Below are 21,550 nucleotides of genomic sequence, written 5' to 3' on the forward strand. Positions count from 1 at the left end.
TCTGTTTTCTATGTACATCAATATCTCTGTAGCTAAAGACAAAGATGTTTTCCGATCCTCTGGCTGAGGTCAATTATTAAGCTGGAAAGAGATATGAAGCCAGAGTGCTATGCAAGTTTTAAAACCCACTTTGCCATCTCCTGAAGCAGACATTTTGATTTCTACTTCTGTACCTATGATTCATATATTTGGGTTTTATTGTCAGATCGAATCTATATGAGCATAGTTGAGTGAGTGGCTGCTGGAGAAGACATGATGAGAAAATGGAAACATTAACTAGGCAAAGAGAAAACTTTGGCTGTGGATGGTACAAAGTCTTCTGCTATCACCAGTTCCTGCAATCTGATACTTTCTACAATATAAACAGAGTTCCACAATGGTACTGACAACAACCATGCTACATGCTTGGAGAACAGATTCCCTCTGAATTTATTTATTTGCTTTCATTTCTATCCCACCTGTATCCCCAATGGTGACCCTGAGTCCTCTCCTCTAGTTTATACTCACAGTCACCTGTGATGTAGATTAGGCTGAGTGTGCATGACTGGCCCAGGATCACCCTGCAATCTTCTATGGCAGAGCAGAGATTTGAAGCCAGGTCTCCCTTAGCCAAAAGGCCACCCTGTTGCCAATGGAGCCTTACATGGGAAAGAAGGCAGCTTCATAACTTCTGCACATTTTTTTTTTTTTAAAAATCCAACTATTGTGCCGAAGAAACTCTGATTCTGTACTTAGGTGCAAATTAATTACATTTGGGATATTCAGTTTACAAGACTGAAGATTTTAAGAAGGAAGAAAACATTTTATTTTGCCAGTGACTAAAAATGAAGGGATAAAAGTCAAGGAGGAAGGAAAATATCAAGACAAGAGCATGGATAATATGTAGGCAGAACCTCTGCATAGACCTGAAAGCAACTTTCAATTCAATTCAGCAGCAGGGAAGCCATTTTCTCTGTCAATGGCTGACAAACTGCAAATTGTTAGCCATTGGTCAGGAATGCATACATAAAGATTTACGGTCATTCCTCAAAGAAGACTCTTAGGAATACACTTAATAGTATCAGACCACTGATCTAATTTTTTGGAAAATTAAGTAGGGCTTCTACTGCTTTGTTACTTACTGAGTTTAAAATTTCTACTTTGCCATGTGGCTCAACAGATCTCTCAGGTCTTTATTCATGGTATAGTCCAGAGGTGCCATTTAGACACAAATGTAAATTTAAATTCCTCCCCATGCTTCAGGCTATTCCTCATGATTTCTTATCAGAAATATATTCCTACTGTGAGAAAAATGTAATGTACTCCCACAGTCCTGTAAATGAATTCTGATCTTCTCAAGTTTGTCTAGTTTCATTACAGAAGAAATCTGTATACTATTAAGCCATCCGTGGCCTCCATCTGTGGATAGCTAAATCTGCAGATTGGGGCTACAGGAAGACTAAACAGTTCTTTCAAGAAGGCACTCACTGGGGTTTGCAGAAAAAAATCTAACTTTAAAAAACACATGAGGGGTTAACCACCCCCCCTAAAAAAAAACAACAAAAAACAACAAAAAAACCCCACACCTACTTCAAGGGGCCTGACAGGTAAGGAGCCATGCTGGCCCCAATGCTGGAAGTGCAACAGGCTGGGAGCTGCACTAGGCCCAGTGATGGAGACACAGGATCTGATGGTGCCTGGTGATGGTGGTGTAACTGCTTGGGAGGCATGCTGCGTCCAATGGTGGCACAGCAGCCCAGGAGGCATACTGAGTCTAGCAGTGGAGTTGTGGCAGCCAAGAAGCCACACTGGACCCAGCGGTAGAAGTGCAGAAGACTGGGAGTGTAGGGTTGCCAATCCCCAGGTGGGGGCAGGGGATCCCCTGATTTAGAGGCCCTCCCCCCACTTCGGGATCATCAGAAAATGGGGGGGGAGGGGAGGGAAATGTCTGCTGGGAACTCTATTATCCTGTATGGAGACTTATTCCCATAGGAAATAATGGAGAATTGATCCGTGGATATCTGGGGGGGGCCTGTTTTTTGAGGTAGAGGCACCAAATCTTCAGTATAGCATCCATGTTTCAAAAAGATTGGACCAGGGGGTCCAATTCTATGAGCACTAAAAGAAGGTGCTCCTATCCTTCATTATTTCCTATGGAAGAAACGCATTTAAAAGGTGTGCAGTCCCTTTAAATGTGATGGCCAGAATTCCCTTGGACTTCAATAAGGCTTGTCACATCCTTGCTCCTGGCTCCACCTCCAAAGTCCCCAGATATTTCTTGAATTGGACTTGGCAACCCTAGCCCAGTGTCAGCAATGCAGCAGTGTGAGAACTGTGCTGGCCCTAGTAGCAGCATGGCACAACAACCCAGGAACCACAGCAGATGGTTGCATGTGATTCTTCCTCCTCTGACTTTTGCTGCCCTCCCCAAGCCAGCAGCCTACCGCCCACTTGTTGGATGGTAGGTGGGGAGAGCAGCAAGGATGGGGAAAGTGAATGGGAAGGGAGTGGTGGAATACCCAGGGGGGGGGGTAGACAAAGAGAGCTGCAAAGGCAGGAGTGAGAGGAGTGCCAGGGAGGATGGGTGGGGAGAGCAGCAAGGGTGGGGGTATATAAGCAAAGCCACAAAGGTGGGGGTCAGTGGAATAACAGGAGTGGGTGGTCATGGGGAGAGCAGCAAAGGTTGGGTTGACGGATGGAGAAAAAGTGGAAAACAAAAGACATGGGGGTAAGGGAATGGCAGAAAGGATGAAATAGGTTGATAAATAAAGGGAATAGAAGGAAAGAAGGAATTGGGTGGTAGGTTAACTGAGAAAGAGGGGTTGAATGACAGAGAAAGGATGGGGGCAACAGAGATGGGAGAAGACTGACAACTAAGGGGAGGGAGAGAAAGAGCAGAAAGACTGTTCAAGAAGGAGGAAGAGGGAAGGAAGCAAGGAAGGGGAAGGGATGCACCCCCCCCCCACAAGTTCTTGTGGATCCTCACTAGTAGACCCTAAAATCTCTTGTTTTAAGAAAAACTGGTCTAGCTACCTAAACCTTCTGAAGAGCGGAGGAGCATGCTAGTTCACTTTTGAAGTGAACAAATAGCATTGTGAGAAATGCTATTCTCTTTGGTTTAGTATCAGTTCACGTCAATATTTGTTAGTCACAAATTAAACCTCCATAATAAAATGTTCACTCATTCTAAGATTGCTGGTGCATTTTATTACTTTGATAAATGTTTATAATACAATATCAGTTCAGTTCTTTTATTGGCATAAGCTATAAGCATAAACAACAGAAAAAGCAGATTTTAACATACAGCAAAAATTTTAACATACAGCAATAAAAGGATAATATAGTCCCCAAATCTGCTCACCTGTAGCTTGGTGTGATAGATATGTTGAACCCACCATAACCATAAAGAAATGCAGGATGAGACCCATCTAATTTTATTCCTTTCTTGTGGATAATAAACATTGGGATCTTAGTACCATCTTTGCTAGGATAGAAAACCTAAAACAGAGATGGCGGGAATAAATTACAAAATAGAAAGTGAATTTTCAAGAAATTCTATCTGCAGGCAGAAACCCCACTTCATCCAAGAAAGCAAGTGAACAAGTTGAAACTTTTGATTACTAGACACCATCAGGATGTAAGAACTACTTTGCAAGCTCAGACCACAGTCTATTTAGTTCGGCATTCTGAAAGGTCAAAAGTCAGGGATGAAGTCTTCCTTTATCATATTTGCAATGCATTCAGTACTCCCAGGTCCATTTCCTACATGCTAATACACAGATTAATGTAGCCATACCCCTAAGATCAGGGGTCCCCAACCCTCGGGCTGTGGACCGGTACCAGTCCGTGGCCTGTTAGCAACTGGGCCTTGAGTTGTATAATTATTTCATTATACATTACAATGTAGTAGTAATAATAATAATAATAAAGATGATATTGGATTTATATCCTGCCCTCCACTCCGAATCTCAGAGTGGTTCACAATCTCCTTTATCTTTTTCCTCCGCAACAGACACCGTGTGAGGTGGGTGGGGCTGAGAGAGAGCTCTTCCAGAAGCTGCCCTTTCAAGAACAACTCTGTGAGAGCTATGGCTGACCCAAGGCCATTCCAGCAGCTGCAAGTGGAGGAGTGGGGAATCAAACCCAGTTTCCCCAGATAAGAGTCCACACACTTAACCACCACACCAAAATAAAGTGCACAATTGTATCATTCCGAAACCATATGTCTTCCCCCAGTCCGTGGAAAACCTAGGCTTCCCAACCCTTCCGCCCTGGCGGGGAACCCCAAGATTTCCACCCTCTTCCCCTGCTCCCCCAAAAAATGGAAGCGGGGGGAGAGGGGGGAAACGGCGCCGAGCCGCCGGATCGTGGAGCCGGCGAGGCCGCCGCGCTGCTGCCGCCCCCTCCCCGCCCACCGCAGTTTCTCTTCCGAGATGGGCCCAGGCTGAGCCCATCTCGGAGGAGCAGCCAAGAGGCGGCAGCAGCGCAGGGGAGGGTGAGGCAGGCGAGGAGTATGGCGAGCCGTGAATCTGGGCCCTTCTAGGACCCGGACTTGTGGCTCGCCACGTTCCCGGCCCGCCTCCACCCCCCCTCCGCTTCTATCCCAGAGGCAGAGCGGGCGAGGCCGCCGCACCGCTGCCGCCTCTACTCTGCTCGCCGTGGCTGCTCCTCCAAGATGGGCTCAGGCTGAGCCCATCTCAGAGGAGCAGCCATGGCGAGCGGAGCAGAGGCGGCAGCTGTGGGGCGGCTCGCCACGCTCCCCGGCGCCGTTTCCCCCCTCCCCCTAGCTCCACCCCAGTGTCTCCTGGCTCCACCCCCAAAGTCTCCTGGCTCCACCCCCAAAGTCCCCAGATATTTCTGGGATTGGATTTGGCAACCCTAACAAAACCGGTCCCTGGTGCCAAAAAGGTTGGGGACCACTGCCATAGATTACTAGGAAGGCTACTACCTTTCACCAATGGTTTTTATCACTGTATTTAGAAGCATTTTTTTTAAAAAAAGAACTTTACAAGAACTAAACAAAGCCAACTCAAATTCTGCACTACAGAGCTTTTTGTCAAAATACCTAAACATTTTGTAACACAAGGCAAACGAGGCTTCCAGCAGTTAAACAATATCTATACAGAAATAACAGCACTATTATCTCATCATCATTTTCCAAATTGAGACCAGGACAAGTTTATTTCCTAAAGGAGATAGATGTTTAATGAAAATGTTTCATTTGCCCTTTAAAGGAAAGCAAAAGAGGACTTCCCCTGAACAGGAAATACATAACATTTCAGCTATTACTCTACAGGCTCTGTCTTCTTGCTCACAATGATGCTATCCTACAGGGAAAGCTGGATTAGAGCTCTCCAGATGACTTTAGTGAGTGGGAAAGCAGTGATGACAGCAACTTCTTTTTAGAGGACCTGGGTTGTTTAGAGCTTGAAAACCAACACTTTAAATTACTATGTGGATTTTCCCAATGGAGGAGAAATAGAAAGAGAAAGCAATGCTATTTGTGTTTCTGATCTGCTGTCCAAGCAAGCATCAACTATCATTCCAGTAGGTCACATAGAAAGCTGGGCAAGAGTTATTTTTACACTCCAACAGTAATACGATCCTCTCTACAACATGATATTTAACAAGTATATCATCATGCATACTGCTGGTAAAATTAAGCAGCAAATACCATTATGGCATATCAGATTAGTTTGTCAATCACAGCTGTACAAACAGAAAATATTTCAGAAGCAAGGGGAGCAAAAGATAGATCTTTAAAAGAGTCATACATTCTAGACATTTTACTTTTAAATCACCATGTTGCAAACCCACAGGTGACAATTCCTGAAAGCGCTTGATTTTTACAGGTTTTCCACCTCAGTAAACATTTTCATGAACAGTGCGAAGAATGATAAATGCCTCACGAATTTACAACATTAAGTGATAGAAACTAAAGTACTGTATGTGAAGAGGGGAAGTAGGAGCATCAGCTACACTGCTGTCTTTAGAGTGTGTCATAAACATGTTGCCTTCTAGATGAGCAATAATCCATCTGTCAGCTTCCCCTAGTGTTGCCAGCCATTTGGTGGGGGACTGGAGATCCCCCCCTGGCACTCAGCTGGTGTTTCTCATCACTGGCATGAATGGTAGTGGGCGGGGGGGGGGAATCACATTAAAAAATGGCTGTCAGCCAATGGTGTGATGCTGCTTCTGAGAATACCTGGAAGTGACACTGCACCTCTCTAGGAACTGATTGAAATTTTGGCAATTCTTATAGATGTATGATGAGACATGACAGTCATGCCTTATGACCCTGCAATCCCCACCCCCCCTCTACTGGCAGTTCAGACATGTCTGGACAATCTCTTGCATACCTGGGGTGCTTCTCCCAATCTCCATATACACCCTGATTCAGAGACCTGTGTTCTTTAATGTGCATACATATCTCTTGGATGTGTGGGTGACCCTATTGATTCCAATATGGAGAACACGTTTCCTACATGCAAACAAATGCAAATGTGGGAGGGCTTCCACTTCTGGACACTGTATGGTTTCTTTCCATTGTCACCCTATGTACAAAGGTCTGCATTTTAGAGGGTTTAAGGAAGTTTTAAAGTTTTCATTGAGATAATAATTACAAATCATGTTCTATTCTAGAAAAAAAATGGAATAGGAGAATCAACCAACCAACCTCATGGTTAATTTAGTGTATAGTTGAAGTTTTGTCACTTAAATAGTTATCTAGGGATTTTAAAATGTTAAACAGCAAATGGCTTGTCCTTTCCTTTCTAATTATGAGTGTTTCAAACCTCCCTATCTTGTATTTTCACTTAGAGTTTAGTAGCTAATCTCAACCAATGCTATGGGAAAATGTTTAAAAATTCAAAGTGACATTACTCTTCAGAGTTTAAATTTCTCTCACTCCATCTTTGCTAAAATAATAAGGACTTAAATTTTCATGGTGAACAGATGTGACATGGGAACCAGTTAAAGAGACATTTGCTGCTAATGTCTTAGTATGGTCACCTTGGAACAAAATTACAAACTGTAACAGCAGTGCCCTATAACATTGAAAGAGGGAAGAGACAACTTTAAACAAGCTGGTTGCAAAAATTGTGGCTGTTCTGTATTGTTGGAATAGATCCTGTTAAACTGCTGAAGATATCACTTTAGCATGCCCCATTAATTATTGTTTCATTTTCCTAAGCATTTGCATTGTGATCATTATGCTACCCAAACACATATGCCTGATAAACATGAATACTGTGTCTGTATTATACTATTGTCACTCCTTTATTTGATATCATTACCATCCATTTATCATTTTAAAAATATCAGTCATAGTGACCACAAAGCCATTCCTATGATCCCATTCTGAAAAGATAGGGCAGATACTGATAATCTCTCTCTAGGAGATACACTCCAGATTCAATGGACTTATGCTTTTCTACCATTTCCACTTATCCACAAGATATTGACCAAAATCCAAGAGGAGCATACGTTGTGTATCCTGATCATTTCTGTTTGGCCCAGATAAATCTGGTTTTAAGTCCTCCTATCATTATCTAAAGTCCTCTGCAAACACCTCCCCTTAACTGCAGATGTACTTTGCAGGGGTTCTATGGTCCACCATGAGGCGTGGAGGCTCAAGTTGACAGCTTGATTGCTGAATGATCCCTGCTTGAGTTCTCCAACAAGTAGTCAATGTTCTTCTTAGTGCTCACAGGTCTTCTACTAGGAGGTCTTATATGAGTTAATGGGTCCATTTTCCAGACTGGCCCAGGATGCAGGGAGTTTACACAGAAAATTATATTGCCCTGGTAACTGAATACCTACTGTCGCTTAAAGAATCTTATCTTTGGTGGTTTCTTCCCTTAAGGTATATTTAGCTGTTATCTGTCTACCACACTAAGATCCAGGACAGGACGGTCTTTTCTCACTCTGTGTCCAAGATTTTTTCAAAAGGATTGTTTAATTTGTTTCTCCTATGGCCACCTACAGTATCACAGTGGTTCTTGTCAGTTGTTCTCTCTCAATTTATGTTAACCCCATTCCAACCACTAAGTTCCTGTAGATTGCAACTCTGTCTTTCAAAGTCATGTTTTTGGTGGCGATAACATCAGCAAAAAGAGTGGGAGAGTTGGCAACTCTGAGAGCTGATCATCCGTTTATTAAGTTCCATGCTAGCCATGTAGTTCTGAGATCCAGTTTACCTTTTTAACCTAAGGTGGTCTCTAATTTCCACCTTGCTCAGAAAAGTATTTTTTCCCACCTCCTCCTTCAGAGGCAAAAAAAAAATACTACATTCCTTAGATGTAAAAAGGTCTTTGTTTTACCTAGACAGAACAAAAGATTTCAGGCCATCCCTGTACTTTTTTTGTCTGCTACTCAGGTAGCTCAAGGAGGAAGCCAACCTTGGCAAAGACCATTTCTAGATGGATAGTCTTGACTATTCGGTTGGGGTAGGAGCAAGCTAATCTACTATGTACTTCTGAAGCTTCGGGTGCATTCAACACGGTGCAGGTAGCATCAGCAGTGTTCTGGAGAGGTACTCCCTTGGAGGATTTTGGCAAAGGCATGTTGCACTCTTTGTTCCACTGAAACTCACTTCAGCTCCAAGGTAAGAAACTTTGTGGTTTCACAATGTGGGACAGCACAGAAGACAGAACATGAAACCAATGTTGCACTTATCTGTAACTATTGTTCATCAATTTGTTTTCTGTGCAGGCATACATTCCCTCCCTCCTACCCCACTGTTCATAGGATGGAATTACATTCATGACACTTGAGGCAGCTCAGGAGAACAAAGGGAGAGGGGAACTACTACCTGCAGAGCATGTGACTATTGGGGGGAATATGGCCTCTAATGAGCTCTGTAGGGGAGGGGCTCCCCCTTGGAGTGTTCAACGTATATCAGAATAGCTGTAAGACAGCCTCCAGTGACTCACCTGTGCAAGCACAGTTCCAGTGTGTGCCTGCACAAAAGATACCTCAATGAACAATAGTTACAGGTAAGTGCAATACTGTTATCCAAATGCATACATAGACACAATACATAACAGAAGACCTTTTTTCTAAATGGAAATGGTTATTTTGGTAGCTGAAAGGATTCTGAATGTAAAACACCAAATGGTTAAATAGAACAAGCTTGACAACTGATCTGAACTCTCTGTTTAATTAAGTTGCCTAGTATGGTTTGAACCAAACCACAAACTGAGGTTCAAGCATGAACTGAACCAGTTCATGGTTCCTGAACCAGGGGTTCAGGAGAACATGCCTCTATGGAGGTCTGTGAGATTCAGGAAGGGTTCATGCAGGCAAATACTTTTGGCACCTGATCAGAAGTGAGTTCCGAAAGGCATCTAAATGTCATTAGAATCCATCACCATCCCCATGGCCTGACCTCAGAAGGCATTTAAATCATGCCCATGCCTAGCCTGACTGAGCTCTGAGAGTGAGCTCAGTTGAGTCCACTCACACAATTAGACTCTCAGAGTGAGCTCTGAAGGCTTTTATAGGCCTTCAGAGTCCACCTCTAGGTGGGGCCTGCCCATATAAGGCCTAAAAAAGCCTTCAGAGCTCGCTCTGGGAGCTCAGTTGAGTTGGGCCAGTGGACTCAACTGAGTTCCAAGAGAGACCTTAATAGAATCTTGATCTTACTCAATAAAGAATAGACCTTGATCTTACTCAATAAAAAATAGACCTTGATCTTACTCAATAAAACTGCTTCATGTGCTCACTGTGGGATAAAATGAAGTAGTAGAGATGAGAATGGTGTGGCATTTGTGACCGGATTGATTGTTGCCATGTACTTTTTTTGCAAAGCAGAGTGTGAAATTTGTTAGGCTCAGACTCCAGGGAGCTGGGCTATTACATGAAATTAGGGTTCAGGAGTAGAGGCCCATCCCCTTCTTTATCCAAGCTTGCTGTCCTCCCTCCCAGTGTCTGGACCATACTTTCAAAGTACTGATAATACCAAGCGTGACAAATCAATGCCATTGCTCTGAATAAGGAGATAAAGCACAAAGCTTCCGTGATTACCAGCCTCAAATAAAAATGAACACTAACAGTATTATAAAAACTGATATAAACCACACCCATGGCAAAGTCAATGCAATTACTCATACAAAATGGAACATCATAAGAAAACCATTGGAGGTTAAGTTCAATCTTAAAGCAATCAAATGCTGTTTTCTTGCCAAGAAGTCCGATGATGAACTGAAGAAGATTGATGTCACAGTTAATCCAAATTCCAATTTATAAGTCAGCCAGCAGTCCAATCATTGCAACAAGGATGTACTAATGCCTTGTTTCACAGTTGCTTCTTCAAGCTTCAAAACTCCATTTCAGATTTCTGGGTATGTATGCCAAAACATTTCAAGTCTCTCCAAGCAAATCAATGCACACCAATGGACCATACTTTCAAAGTACTGATAATACCAAGCGTGACAAATCAATGCCGTTGCTCTGAATAAGGGAGCTTAATGTGTTCAGCAAGACTGCCATGTGATTCTTTTGTGTCTGGCTCTGCTTCCTGTGGCAGCCATTTGAGGTGGACCTCACAACTGCTCTCAGAACTCCAAAGGGCTCTTGCGAGATTGCACCACAGCTATGCTTCTCTCTCTCTCTCTGCTCATACAGCAATAACCTTGAGCAGAAAATAGTTTAAAATAATGCCTTACTATTATTCTTTTGATATTTCATTATTTTCCCTACAATTTTTTGCCACAGAAAAAGCAACAGAATAATTTATATCTGATAATAACCACATCACCAGTACCCTTGTACCATCAAATGCCTCAATGGGCATTTTTGTATTTTTAAATAAAGGAATAAACAAAATGACCTTCAACTTGTTAAATATATACAGCTATGGTGCTGTATTGGATGTGGTATGATGGTTCAACAATACAAGAAATCATACACAGCTCTTTTAAAAGAATGTCCAAATGGCATTTTTCCAGCATTTCTCAATTCAGCACGTCAAAGGTGAACTGGAAGCAGTAGAAACATCTTAGGATTTTTTTTTTCTAGACTATAGATGGTTGTGTTTGTATCTGTACTGCAGGAATCAGGTATGTGTTGGATGTCCATTTGTCACAAGACTGTCTTAAAACTGATTTACTCCAATGAAAGAGCAGTAGCTTGTGCTAACGCAAGATGGATGGGTGGCCAAACTACTGCGTAATAGAAAGGCTTCTATGTACAGTTAAGGATGTCTGATGCATACAGATCTTCAACAAATGACAGAAAATAGCGGAGTCATTATAAAATAGTCAAAGAGGCTTTCAGGAGAGTTCATTTCACCACCCACCCAGGGGGTCAGAAGAAGCATCATGCTGGCAGAAGCTAAGTGCCAGAAGTCAAGTCATTTAGAAAAATCCCTTGTTAGTGAGCCTAACAGTCTAGTAGCAAACGGTTGCTGGGAAGAAACTCACTAGGTGGCAAGTGGGGAAAGGAAGAGAATCCTTTAAAAAAAAAAAAAGGTTCAGAAAGGAGTCCTGCAGTGAAAGCACAGTCATTTTAAAAATTTTTTTGCTAAACCAAGATTTAAAAAAAAGATTTTTATTTTACGCAAATATCAAATGTCAAAAGATTTGATACAAAGTGGACTAATCAGGTTTAAAAAAAAACCTGTTCTTTTTCTCAACTAGAACTTTACAATAAAAAGTGTCTCTCATGTGAACACACCACCAGAGAAAAATGGAGAAATTAAGGTCAAATTCCTTTCATTAAGGTAGTGATGATGCTGCACTCGTCTCCCACTCGGTATCAGCTCTGCAGCATATGACGTCCTGCTTTGCAGAGGCTGCCAAGCTATTCGGCCTAGAAGTTAGTCTGAAGAAGACAGAAGTTCTCCACCAGCCTGCACCCCAGGAAGATTATCACCCTCCCTGCATCACTGTGGGTGAATCAGTTCTGAAGACAGTCCAGCAGTTCAGCTACCTGGGGTGCATCATCTCCTCAGATGCCAAGATCGACAAGGAGATTGACAACAGGCTGGCAAAGGCAAACCGTGCATTTGGCCGACTGCACAAAAGAGTGTGGAGCAACAAGCATCTGAAAAAAGGCACAAAGATCAATGTTTACAAAGCGGTTGTGATGACAACCCTCATCTATGGCTCCGAATCGTGGGTTTTATACCGTCATCACCTGCGACTCCTTGAGCGCTTTCATCAGCGCTGCCTTCGCACCATCCTCAACATCCACTGGAGTGACTTTGTGACCAACACTGAAGTCCTCAAGCGGGCAGAGGTTACCAGCATCGAGGCACTGCTGTTGAAGACGCAGCTGCGCTGGGCAGGGCATATTTCTAGGATGGAAAACCACCGCCTTCCCAAGATTGCCCTGTATGGCGAACTCTCCACCGGCCATCGAAATAGAGGGGCACCAAAGAAGAGGTACAAGGACTCCTTGAAGAAATCCCTTAGCACCTGTCACATCAACCATCACCAGTGGTCTGACCTAGCCTCAGATCGCAAAGCATGGAGGCACACCATCCACCAGGCTGTCTCTTCCTTTGAGAACGCACGCATAGCTGGTCTTGAGGACAAAAGGAGATTGAGGAAGAATCGCACTGCTACAGGACCAACCCTAAATCAGACTTTTCCCTGCAGCCGCTGTGGCCGGACCTGCCTGTCCCACATTGGTCTTGTCAGCCACCAGCGAGCCTGCAGCAAACGTGGACTATTGCACCCTTCTTAAATCTTCGTTCGCGAAGCCAAGCCGAGAGAGAGAGAGAAAGGTAGTGTTTAATATCAGACAACTATGACAGCAAGCAGTTATAGAACCAAACCTCCAACAGCCAAGGGATATGCAGTAAAAGGAAAGCATAAAACCAACACAGAAGTATTTATAGAGTAAATACGGGACGCATGAACTCAACTTCACCGTTACACCTTCTCCTCCTAGCCTGCACTGCATCACTTCAAGGCCCATTACACATGCACATCTTACTGCAAATTTTCAGAGCGACAAGCCTTTAATCTTGACTTTGGATTCTGTGCCCTACGCACTATTCTTTTTCCTCCAGTGTGTTTTATTCTGCAGCTACAATTTTAAAAAGCACTTTTCTAAATTGGAGTGGGACATCACTTGTGACGTGTGGGGGATGGTGCCCAAAGTTTTTTTTTTAAATGCAATTGCCGTATCACAGCTGTGCAGCAGCATCCAGCAAACGCCTTCCATTTAAATCCTCGTGGTTCAGGTTTTGCATGTGCATTTTAGTGTTAGTTCACTGAATGAAAGGCAACAGAAAGGAATGCAGGAAAAGGCGGAAAACTCGGTGCTGAAATTGATAAAACTTTAAAAAAAATTACAAGCAGCTGTGAAGCTCCATATCACAGAGCACTAGGGGATTTTCTGCGGTATTATCAGCCACTGCGAAAAATGGGAAAGAGTCTCATAATATGGAGAAACATGTTGAGTGGACAGAATGTGCAGCAAAACCCACTGGCACTACAAGCTGTGATTGTTGGCAAAAAATGTGTGTGCATGTGCAAAGTCAGCTGCAATTACACCATGCTTTGTACTGGGGTGTAATTTGTATGGAAGAGGAATCCTCTAGAAAAAACTCTGGAGAGCTTTTTAGTCTTGTGCCACTAAATTGTAATTTTTTTTGGGGGGGGGGCATTTTTGCTGATGCCCTAGCACAGCTGCATGGTAATAATATCCTGCCCATCCTTACAAATTTGTGCAGTTTTCTCTTTGTGATTGTCTAATTTGATCCTGCACACTGGTTGTGACCTTGGCAATTTTTTTTAAAGCCTATCCTGGGCAGATTGCACTCTTCCTCCAAATGGATCAATCCCAAGTGATTTTTAAGTTCAGTGGTTCGTAGAATACCCATGTGGCACAGCCACCATTTTAATGTTAACCTTCCAGAGACTGTCAAAATGCCCCCCAACCCCCCCCCCTTTCTTCATTAAAGCATTAATGAAAAAAATGTCTTCAAAGCTTTAGCCTACCCATCTCTTTGTATCTTATGTCAATTTTATTCTATGCTGATGATTCCTCCCCTTTATTTTGTTTGCATGCAGCACTGAAATGCTTAAAAATCCCCAAAAAACTGGGATTGCTGCTGTTGGCCTCCTCTCTGATCCCCCTTTGAAGTCAATGCCAGCAGGGAAGTAAAGCTCACACAGCTCCTTTTAAACTTTCCTCCCATCATTTTAATTTTTTTAATTAGAGAACAGAGACTAGTGATAGTCCCATGTTGCCAGACCCAAGCTGCTTGTAAAAATAAATTATATATATATATATATATATATATATATATATATATATATATATATATATATATATATATATATATATATATATATATATATATATATATATATATATATATAATTATAAAGGGGGGAATGGAGTTTGAAGTGAAGTGGGGAGGATGGTGGAAATGGGGAGGATGGGCAAAACTACCTTGATGTGGGTGGGGAGTGATTCAAGGGGTGGCAAAAGGGGGCGAAAATCCAAGGGAATCTGTAAGCTTTTGAATTACCTTCGGCTTGGAAGCAAAACAAGCAAAATATTGGCACAAAAGCACTCTCAGAAAACCCAGGGAAACAGTGATCTGAAAGCAAACTTAGCACTGAAGGGAGGAAAATCAATGCAGAATGACAAAAACCTGATGGACATGGACAGTGAAAGTGAAGGAAAACACTTGTGTATAATAGGCCCAAGTTCTCTTAACTATCTCCCAGTAGGGAGATGCAGTGAGGACCAGTACAATGAATGGAGTTACACCTTCTGCCATCAACAGCTGTTTCATACTGGGACCTCTGATCCAGCCCAGATTAGTGGTGATTCTCCTAAGCCTAAAACAGGAAATCTTCTCTGCCTGCTACCCAAAACATTAACATCAAACAACTGTGCAGTTTGCTATTGTTTGTTTTTAAAAGGACTTCATATTTTACTATGTGGTTTTCAGATTGTTATGCAGTTTTGTTTAGTCCTCACCACTTTCTTTCTATATAAATAATTAAGCTTTAAAGCATATTCAAATTAGTCTTTTACCTATTTTATTAACTACTTTATCTGAACAAATATTTGTTATAAGACAACTTATTTACTAGTTTTTATAATACCTGATGCCTGGAAGAACATAAGTTTATTACAACTGAAGCCATCTTTTGATTCTGCTGAACCTCTCAGCAGCTTTTGATAGCATCCATTATGGTATCCTTCTGAACTTGGAGACACTGTTCTGTGATGGTTCTGGTCCTACTTGGAAGGTAGGTTTCAGAAGATGGTGTTTGGTGACTGCTGTTCAATTCTTTAGCCTATAGCATCCCATAAGGTTCCATCTTGTCCCCTATGATTTTTAACATCTACATGAAACTACATAAAACTACTTGGTGACATCATCTTCAGATGTGAACTGACCTGTCAGTAGTATGATGACACTCAGCAAGTAAAAATCTGTGCATGCATCAAGAGCAGGATGAAAGGTAGATGGGAGCCAGAGTGATCATTTCCCCATCCTCCCAAAGGCAAAGGATAAGAAAGCAATTACAGTAGCATCGGAGGAGTGGAGAGCTAATTTTAGTTACCTGAAGAATGACAATTGATTCCCAAGTGACCTGTGTGATTCTGCCACACTTAGTCTATCATTTACAGAGTCTAAGAATCAGGCTACACCTTGGAAGCTTACATAAGAACATAAGAGAAGCCATGTTGGATCAGGCCAACGGCCCATCAAGTCCAACACTCTGTGTCACACAGTGGCAAAAAATTTTATATACACACATACACTGTGGCTAATAGCCACTGATGGACCTGTGCTCCATATTTTTATCTAAACCCTTCTTGAAGGTGGCTATACTTGTGGCCGCCACCACCTCCTGTGGCAGTGAATTCCACATGTTAATCACCCTTTGGGTGAAGAAGTACTTCCTTTTATCCGTTTTAACCTGTCTGCTCAGCAATTAAGCTTAGCTTAATTAAAGGACAAGTCTTCACAGATTCACTTGATATACATACAGGCCTGAGGTGACTGAGCAGAGGCTCACCCTAAACTTCCACCTTTGTTTAAGTTCAGGTTCTGGTTTTGAACAAACATTTGTTTTGTCTAGAAGTCTATTATATTTAGGACCTCCCCTATTCATTACTACTTAAGACTATCTTACAACACTATGCTACATTATAGGACTGTAGGCATGTTCCCACAAGCATTCTCTTCATCTGATGATTACATCAGAGACAGAGAAGAGTTGTATGTGAGAATTACTCAATTTCAATCAAAGGTCACTGGAAATAAAAGCCCTCATTGAAACTTCCATGCAATTTCACAGAAACTTATGCATAATATTTTTCAGTGGAGGCATTTCATGCTTCAACTGAGTCATCAACCAAGACACACACCTATGTGAATCAGCATAGAGAGAATTAAATTGGAAACTGAACTTTCAAGCTGTTTTTATTATCCCAGCTACTTAAGTATGTGCTGAATAGTGAGAATTCACCACAGGTTGATCATGGACAACTGCTGCATTTTAATGATTGCTTTGCCAAGGAAGAAATTACCAGTCTCATGTGACAGGACCAATTTAAGAGTTGTAACACTTCTGAGTAATTTACAGAAGACTGAGTTTATATCCCATGCCACCACCAGCAGCTGTATATAAAACATGGCACTTGCCGTTTCATTTCCCATGATTGGACTCAAGCCTATGTCATGTATTATGGCTGCCACACTGGAAAAGCGCCATCTGGAAATCAGTTTTGTCTGGTAATGGTTATGGGCAAGGTACAACGTCTTAACTGGCTCTGGGAAGATAGAGAACATAGAAAAACTACCACTTCTACTTTTTATTTTACAGAATTTCATATCCCTCTTGACCTCACAAGCGTCACTAAGATGGCTAACAAGTTTAACAAATACACAATAAAATCCTACTTAAAAACCATTAAACCCAACTGAAAATAACCACTAATTCATAAAAACCAGAACTAGAATACATACAAAAATATAAAAACAAGGATTAAAATACAAGGGCGGAGGGAGGGATCACTGAAGGGAAAATGACTAAAACAAAAAAGTCTTCACTAGCTGACAGAAGATGGCAGCAGAAGGGGACAGATTAATCTTCTTGGGGAGAGAGTTCCAAAGTTTTGGTACCACAGCCAAGAAGTCTCTCTCCCAGGTTGCCTCCCACCTAGTCTCAGAAGGCAGGGGCACCTGAATCAGGGTCTTGGAATACAACCATAGTCAGGTATGTTCTTAAGGGAGTAGGTAGCCTTTCAGGTATGATGGCCCCAAGCCCTACATGGTTCTAAAGTTCAACACCAGCTCCCTAAATTGTACCTGGAAACAGACTGGGAGCCAGTGTAGATGATCCAAAACAGGAATGGTATGGGGAACAGCTAAAGCCTACCCAGTAGTATTCTGCACCAACTGAAGTTCCCAAACACTTTTAAAGGAGAATCCTATGTAGAATGCATTGTAGTAATCTAATCTAGATGTAACCTATCTACATTAGTAATCCAATCTGGATTGTTTGACACCTACCCATGTTTATAATGGTAATGGCCAAGGACACATGAAACTGCCTTATACTGAATCAAACCCTTGGTCCATCAAAGTTGATATTCTCCAGGGTCTCAAGCTGAGGTCATTCACATCACCTTCTACCTGATCCTTTTAACTGGAGATGTCAGGAATTGAATTTGGGACCTTCTGCATGCCAATCAGATGCTCTGCCAGTGAGCCACAGCCCCTCCCTCAGGAATATGATCACCTGCTTTGCCTTTTATTGTCACAAACCTGCTCTGGGTCTCTGCAGTTTCACATGTGTGTTGCATATTTGCCTACATGTAAAAGCATATTTCTTTTCATACTACCACCCTGATTTACATAAACTGGTTAAGAAGTACTTACCCTATATAAGCTACTTCAAACTGCTCACCCTCTATATCTCGCAATGAAATTTGAAGTTCTCACTATACCCTGTCAGTACCTATCATAGCTGATAAAGGCTGGTAGGTCTTTTGTCACTGATTTCAAAGCCAGTATATGCCCTAAAAGAAAATAGAGTGTGATTTATTAGTGCACCTCAGTGGAAGAAGCAGGGCTTTCATTTCAGCTGGTCCAACATTCATTCTGTGTGCCAAGGCAAAGAAATCACAAGTCATCCAGGAGCTTGTGCAATTCTATCAACAAGTGTTTAAAAAGTTCTACTACTATACAGAAATCTTTTAAAACCTCAGACCCCCATCTAAAAAAAAACACCTCACTAGAAAAGCATGAATATAAATTGTGATTCAGTTCTCAGTGAGATGGTAGAATTTTTTTATGTATCCTGGGAATATTGGTGTTATATGAAATAGGGAAGTGTTAATTGTTAATCTGCAGAGGTGAGATCGGTCTGCGAGCAAGGAACTTGTGAGTGAACTAGCAAACTAGAAAACTATAAAAGAAGTTCTCCATTTCCTCATGCACAGTTTCAGAAATAATACTGGGAGAAAAAAAGGGGGGGAAATGGACTTTATGTTTCCTTGAGAGTAAAGATGAATTCAATTACTTAGAGTAAACAAAAAACTTTAGGTATTTGCAGTCCTTTTAAGATTAGAAAATTTGAACTTTAAATTGCCATTATACATTCTGAATACCTAGTATGCTTTAGATTTTGTCAGTACCAGGATTAATGGGTATGGATTTCAGCAGATCTACCTCCACCTAACATTCCCTTTTTTTGAGAGGCATTCAAATTCTGCTTCAGAATCAAGCTTCAAACCTCAGATTCCTAGCCATCAGGCAACCTTGCCATTGGATATTTGACTATGGTAAGTAATTTTTGGCTTAATGAACAGCTTAGGAGAAGTAACTTTCAAGTTACCTTGATAGGCAAGGCATTGATATGTATTTTGCTTATAGTTACACCCTTTCATTTTCCAGAGATAACCAGATGCAGGAGGACAGGGCTCCCGTACTTTTAATAGCGGTGCAGAAAATGAACATCTGTAACTGCAGCTTGTCACACAGGCCTGACAACTGTCCCAAAGGAAGTTATGTCTTCCTTTCATCAGATCACGTAAGCTTTCAAAGAAAGAAGAGTCCCATACTTTAGTAAAACTGCTTCCCCAACAAATTATACTTTATTTAAATTGCTTTAAACTGCTTTAGAAGTCAATTTTCTACTGAAGAGCAAGCTAAAATGCAACATAGAGTAATCAGAAAAATTTATAACGATCAGGCCATGGTAGATGGGGGCAATAGAAAAGAGTTTCTCCAAAGAAACTGCTGGTTTCTATGTGAAGATTGCACCTGGAGAATATTTGTCACATCTCCAGGTGAGAACTCTAAGCTGTTACATGATGGCAAATATCACACAGTCTGCATTATTGTCACATAATTTTGATGCTCTAGTACAAAGTTATACCATAAAGTCTGAAGGAGACCAGATTAAAAGGGGAAAACAAAACTTGTTCAGGAGTGCATGTACATACAGAATAAGCATGTAGGTACCCCTTAAAGCTGTAGTTATACCATGCAGGAAAAAAGTTGAAGGAAGTTTCAGGCCAGCTGGCTGAGAGCAATTTATGTTTCTAACCTGAGCAAGAGATTACTAAATTATGCACCTAAAGATGAAAGAGGCTAACAGAGCCACTGAAAACTAGTTCTGAACACCAGGGGTCCATTCTTCCATGCTTAGGAAGGTACTCGCGGGGGTGGGGAGGAGAGAAAAGAACCCTCAATAAATTTTCTTTAATTTCCAATCTAAACTATCATTTGAAGACCTTATTTGGGTCTGCAAGGCCTGTCGTGAACTTTACCAACATATTTTATTTAAAGTTTTTCATTAATTTTTAAAATTGATACATTTCATACTCACAAAATGACACAGTAATAAGAATAGTGTGGGAAGATAGTAAAAAAATTTCACCTATAACCCTGCCAATTAAATTCAGTTCTGACTCATCCTTAACGTCAAGATTTCCCAGTTGTACTAACTGTATGATATAAGAAATTATGTGCAAAGGATGAGGAGGACTCAAAGACGTTACTATATGATTCAGACTTTTTAGATTGAAGGTTCCTATTATCATTTAAAAATATCTTTTTCCCCCTCCATCAGATCCAACTGCAAGTGTAATCAGAACACATGGTGAAAAAAAAAATCAGAGGAACTTATAAAGTGTTAAGAGTATGTTTTTAAAAAGTGCATAGCAAGGATATCCCTGATCATCAGGGACACTTGAGGTATGATATTACAGCAGAGCAATTCCCATACTTGTATTATTTGCTGAATGTGCAAAACAATAATGTCGAAGAGGACATTAAAAAAAAAAGAGAGAGAACAGAACTATATTGGAATAGAACAGCCTAGGAGGGCATTGCTATAATTTTATTTATTTATTTACTTTAAATTTCTATCCTTCTTTTCTGATGGTGATCACATAGTAACTCTATAATGATGTGGGGTGGCAGTTCTTTCCCGGCTAGATATCAAAGGCCTGTTGGAACAATTCATTCTTACAGGTCCTATGGAAAGTAAAAGATCCCGCAAGGCCCTTATGGCCTCTGGGAGAGCATTCCACAGTTCTGGTGCTGCCACCGAGAAGGCCCTAGCCCGTGTCAAACGCAAGCTAGTCTCCTTTGGTCCAGGGATGGACAGTAGATTTTTTTGTCCCTGAACGCAGTGCTCTCTGGGGAACATGTGGAGAAAGGCGGTCCTGCAGATAGATAGGCCCCTGACCATAGAAGTCTTTAAAGGTCAATACCAACACCTTGAAACGGACTCGGAACACAATAGGTAGCCAGTGCAGCTCTTTCAGCACTGGCTGAATGTGCTCCCATCGAGGGAGCCCCATTAACAGCCGTGCCGCAGCATTCTGCACTAGCTGTAGTTTCCGAGTCAGCATCAAGGGTAGCCCCATGTAGAGAGCATTACAGTGATGTATTCTTGAGGTGACTGTAGCATGGATCACCATTGCTAAGTCGTCATGCTCCAGGAAAGGTGCCAACTGCCGCACCTGCCTAAGATGAAAAAAGGCGGATCTAGTAGTGGCTGCTACCTGGGCCTCCATTGCAAGAGCGGGCTCCAGGAGCACACTGTCAGGCTATAGAGATTCAAGGCTGTATTCATTTGAGACAATGTAATACTTTATTGGAAACTCATAGCTTGAAACAGAAACTGAGACTAATACCTTGGCAGGCGTGTTTCTGGGTCTTATGGAAGCTACATCAAAGCAATACCTGAACAAAGACATTATTCTCAAAACAACAGAGAGTGAAGGTGCAAACTTTCACATGAGAGCTTCTGCTTATCTCCTAGCCTCTGGGAAGATGCTGGCCAGCGGCGGTATCAACGGTCACATTCCTTTGCTCCCTTTACAACCTAAACAAAGTTAACACTTCAAACGTCCCCTTGGATATGCATGGTGACTACAATATCACAAAGGCTAGGGGTTAGTATAGAAAAGTCCATTTGGTTAGTATTTTATAATTTCAGTATGATAGAGTTACAGAGCCTGACACACACCTAAGCTCTTCACCTTAGGGGTCGGTATTAGTGGCACCCCGTCAAAAGCTGGCAGAGGGATCTCCCCCCCTGGACCACCCCGGCTCAGATGGAGAACCTCC

The 21,550-nt window shown here is 41.9% G+C and overlaps 1 protein-coding gene across 1 annotated transcript in view; it reads right to left on the reverse strand.

The window, feature by feature from the left end:
- The window catches only part of PREP (prolyl endopeptidase), a 129,710-nt gene that overhangs the window by 16,486 nt on the left and 91,674 nt on the right, over window positions 1-21,550 (reverse strand). The window contains exon 11 of the mRNA XM_060237585.1: window positions 3,341-3,477. Coding sequence (XP_060093568.1) covers window positions 3,341-3,477 — 137 coding nt within the window. The remainder of the gene's footprint in view (window positions 1-3,340; window positions 3,478-21,550) is intronic.

Source organism: Heteronotia binoei, chromosome 1, assembly GCF_032191835.1.
Source record: "Heteronotia binoei isolate CCM8104 ecotype False Entrance Well chromosome 1, APGP_CSIRO_Hbin_v1, whole genome shotgun sequence".
Classification (NCBI taxonomy): domain Eukaryota; kingdom Metazoa; phylum Chordata; class Lepidosauria; order Squamata; family Gekkonidae; genus Heteronotia; species Heteronotia binoei.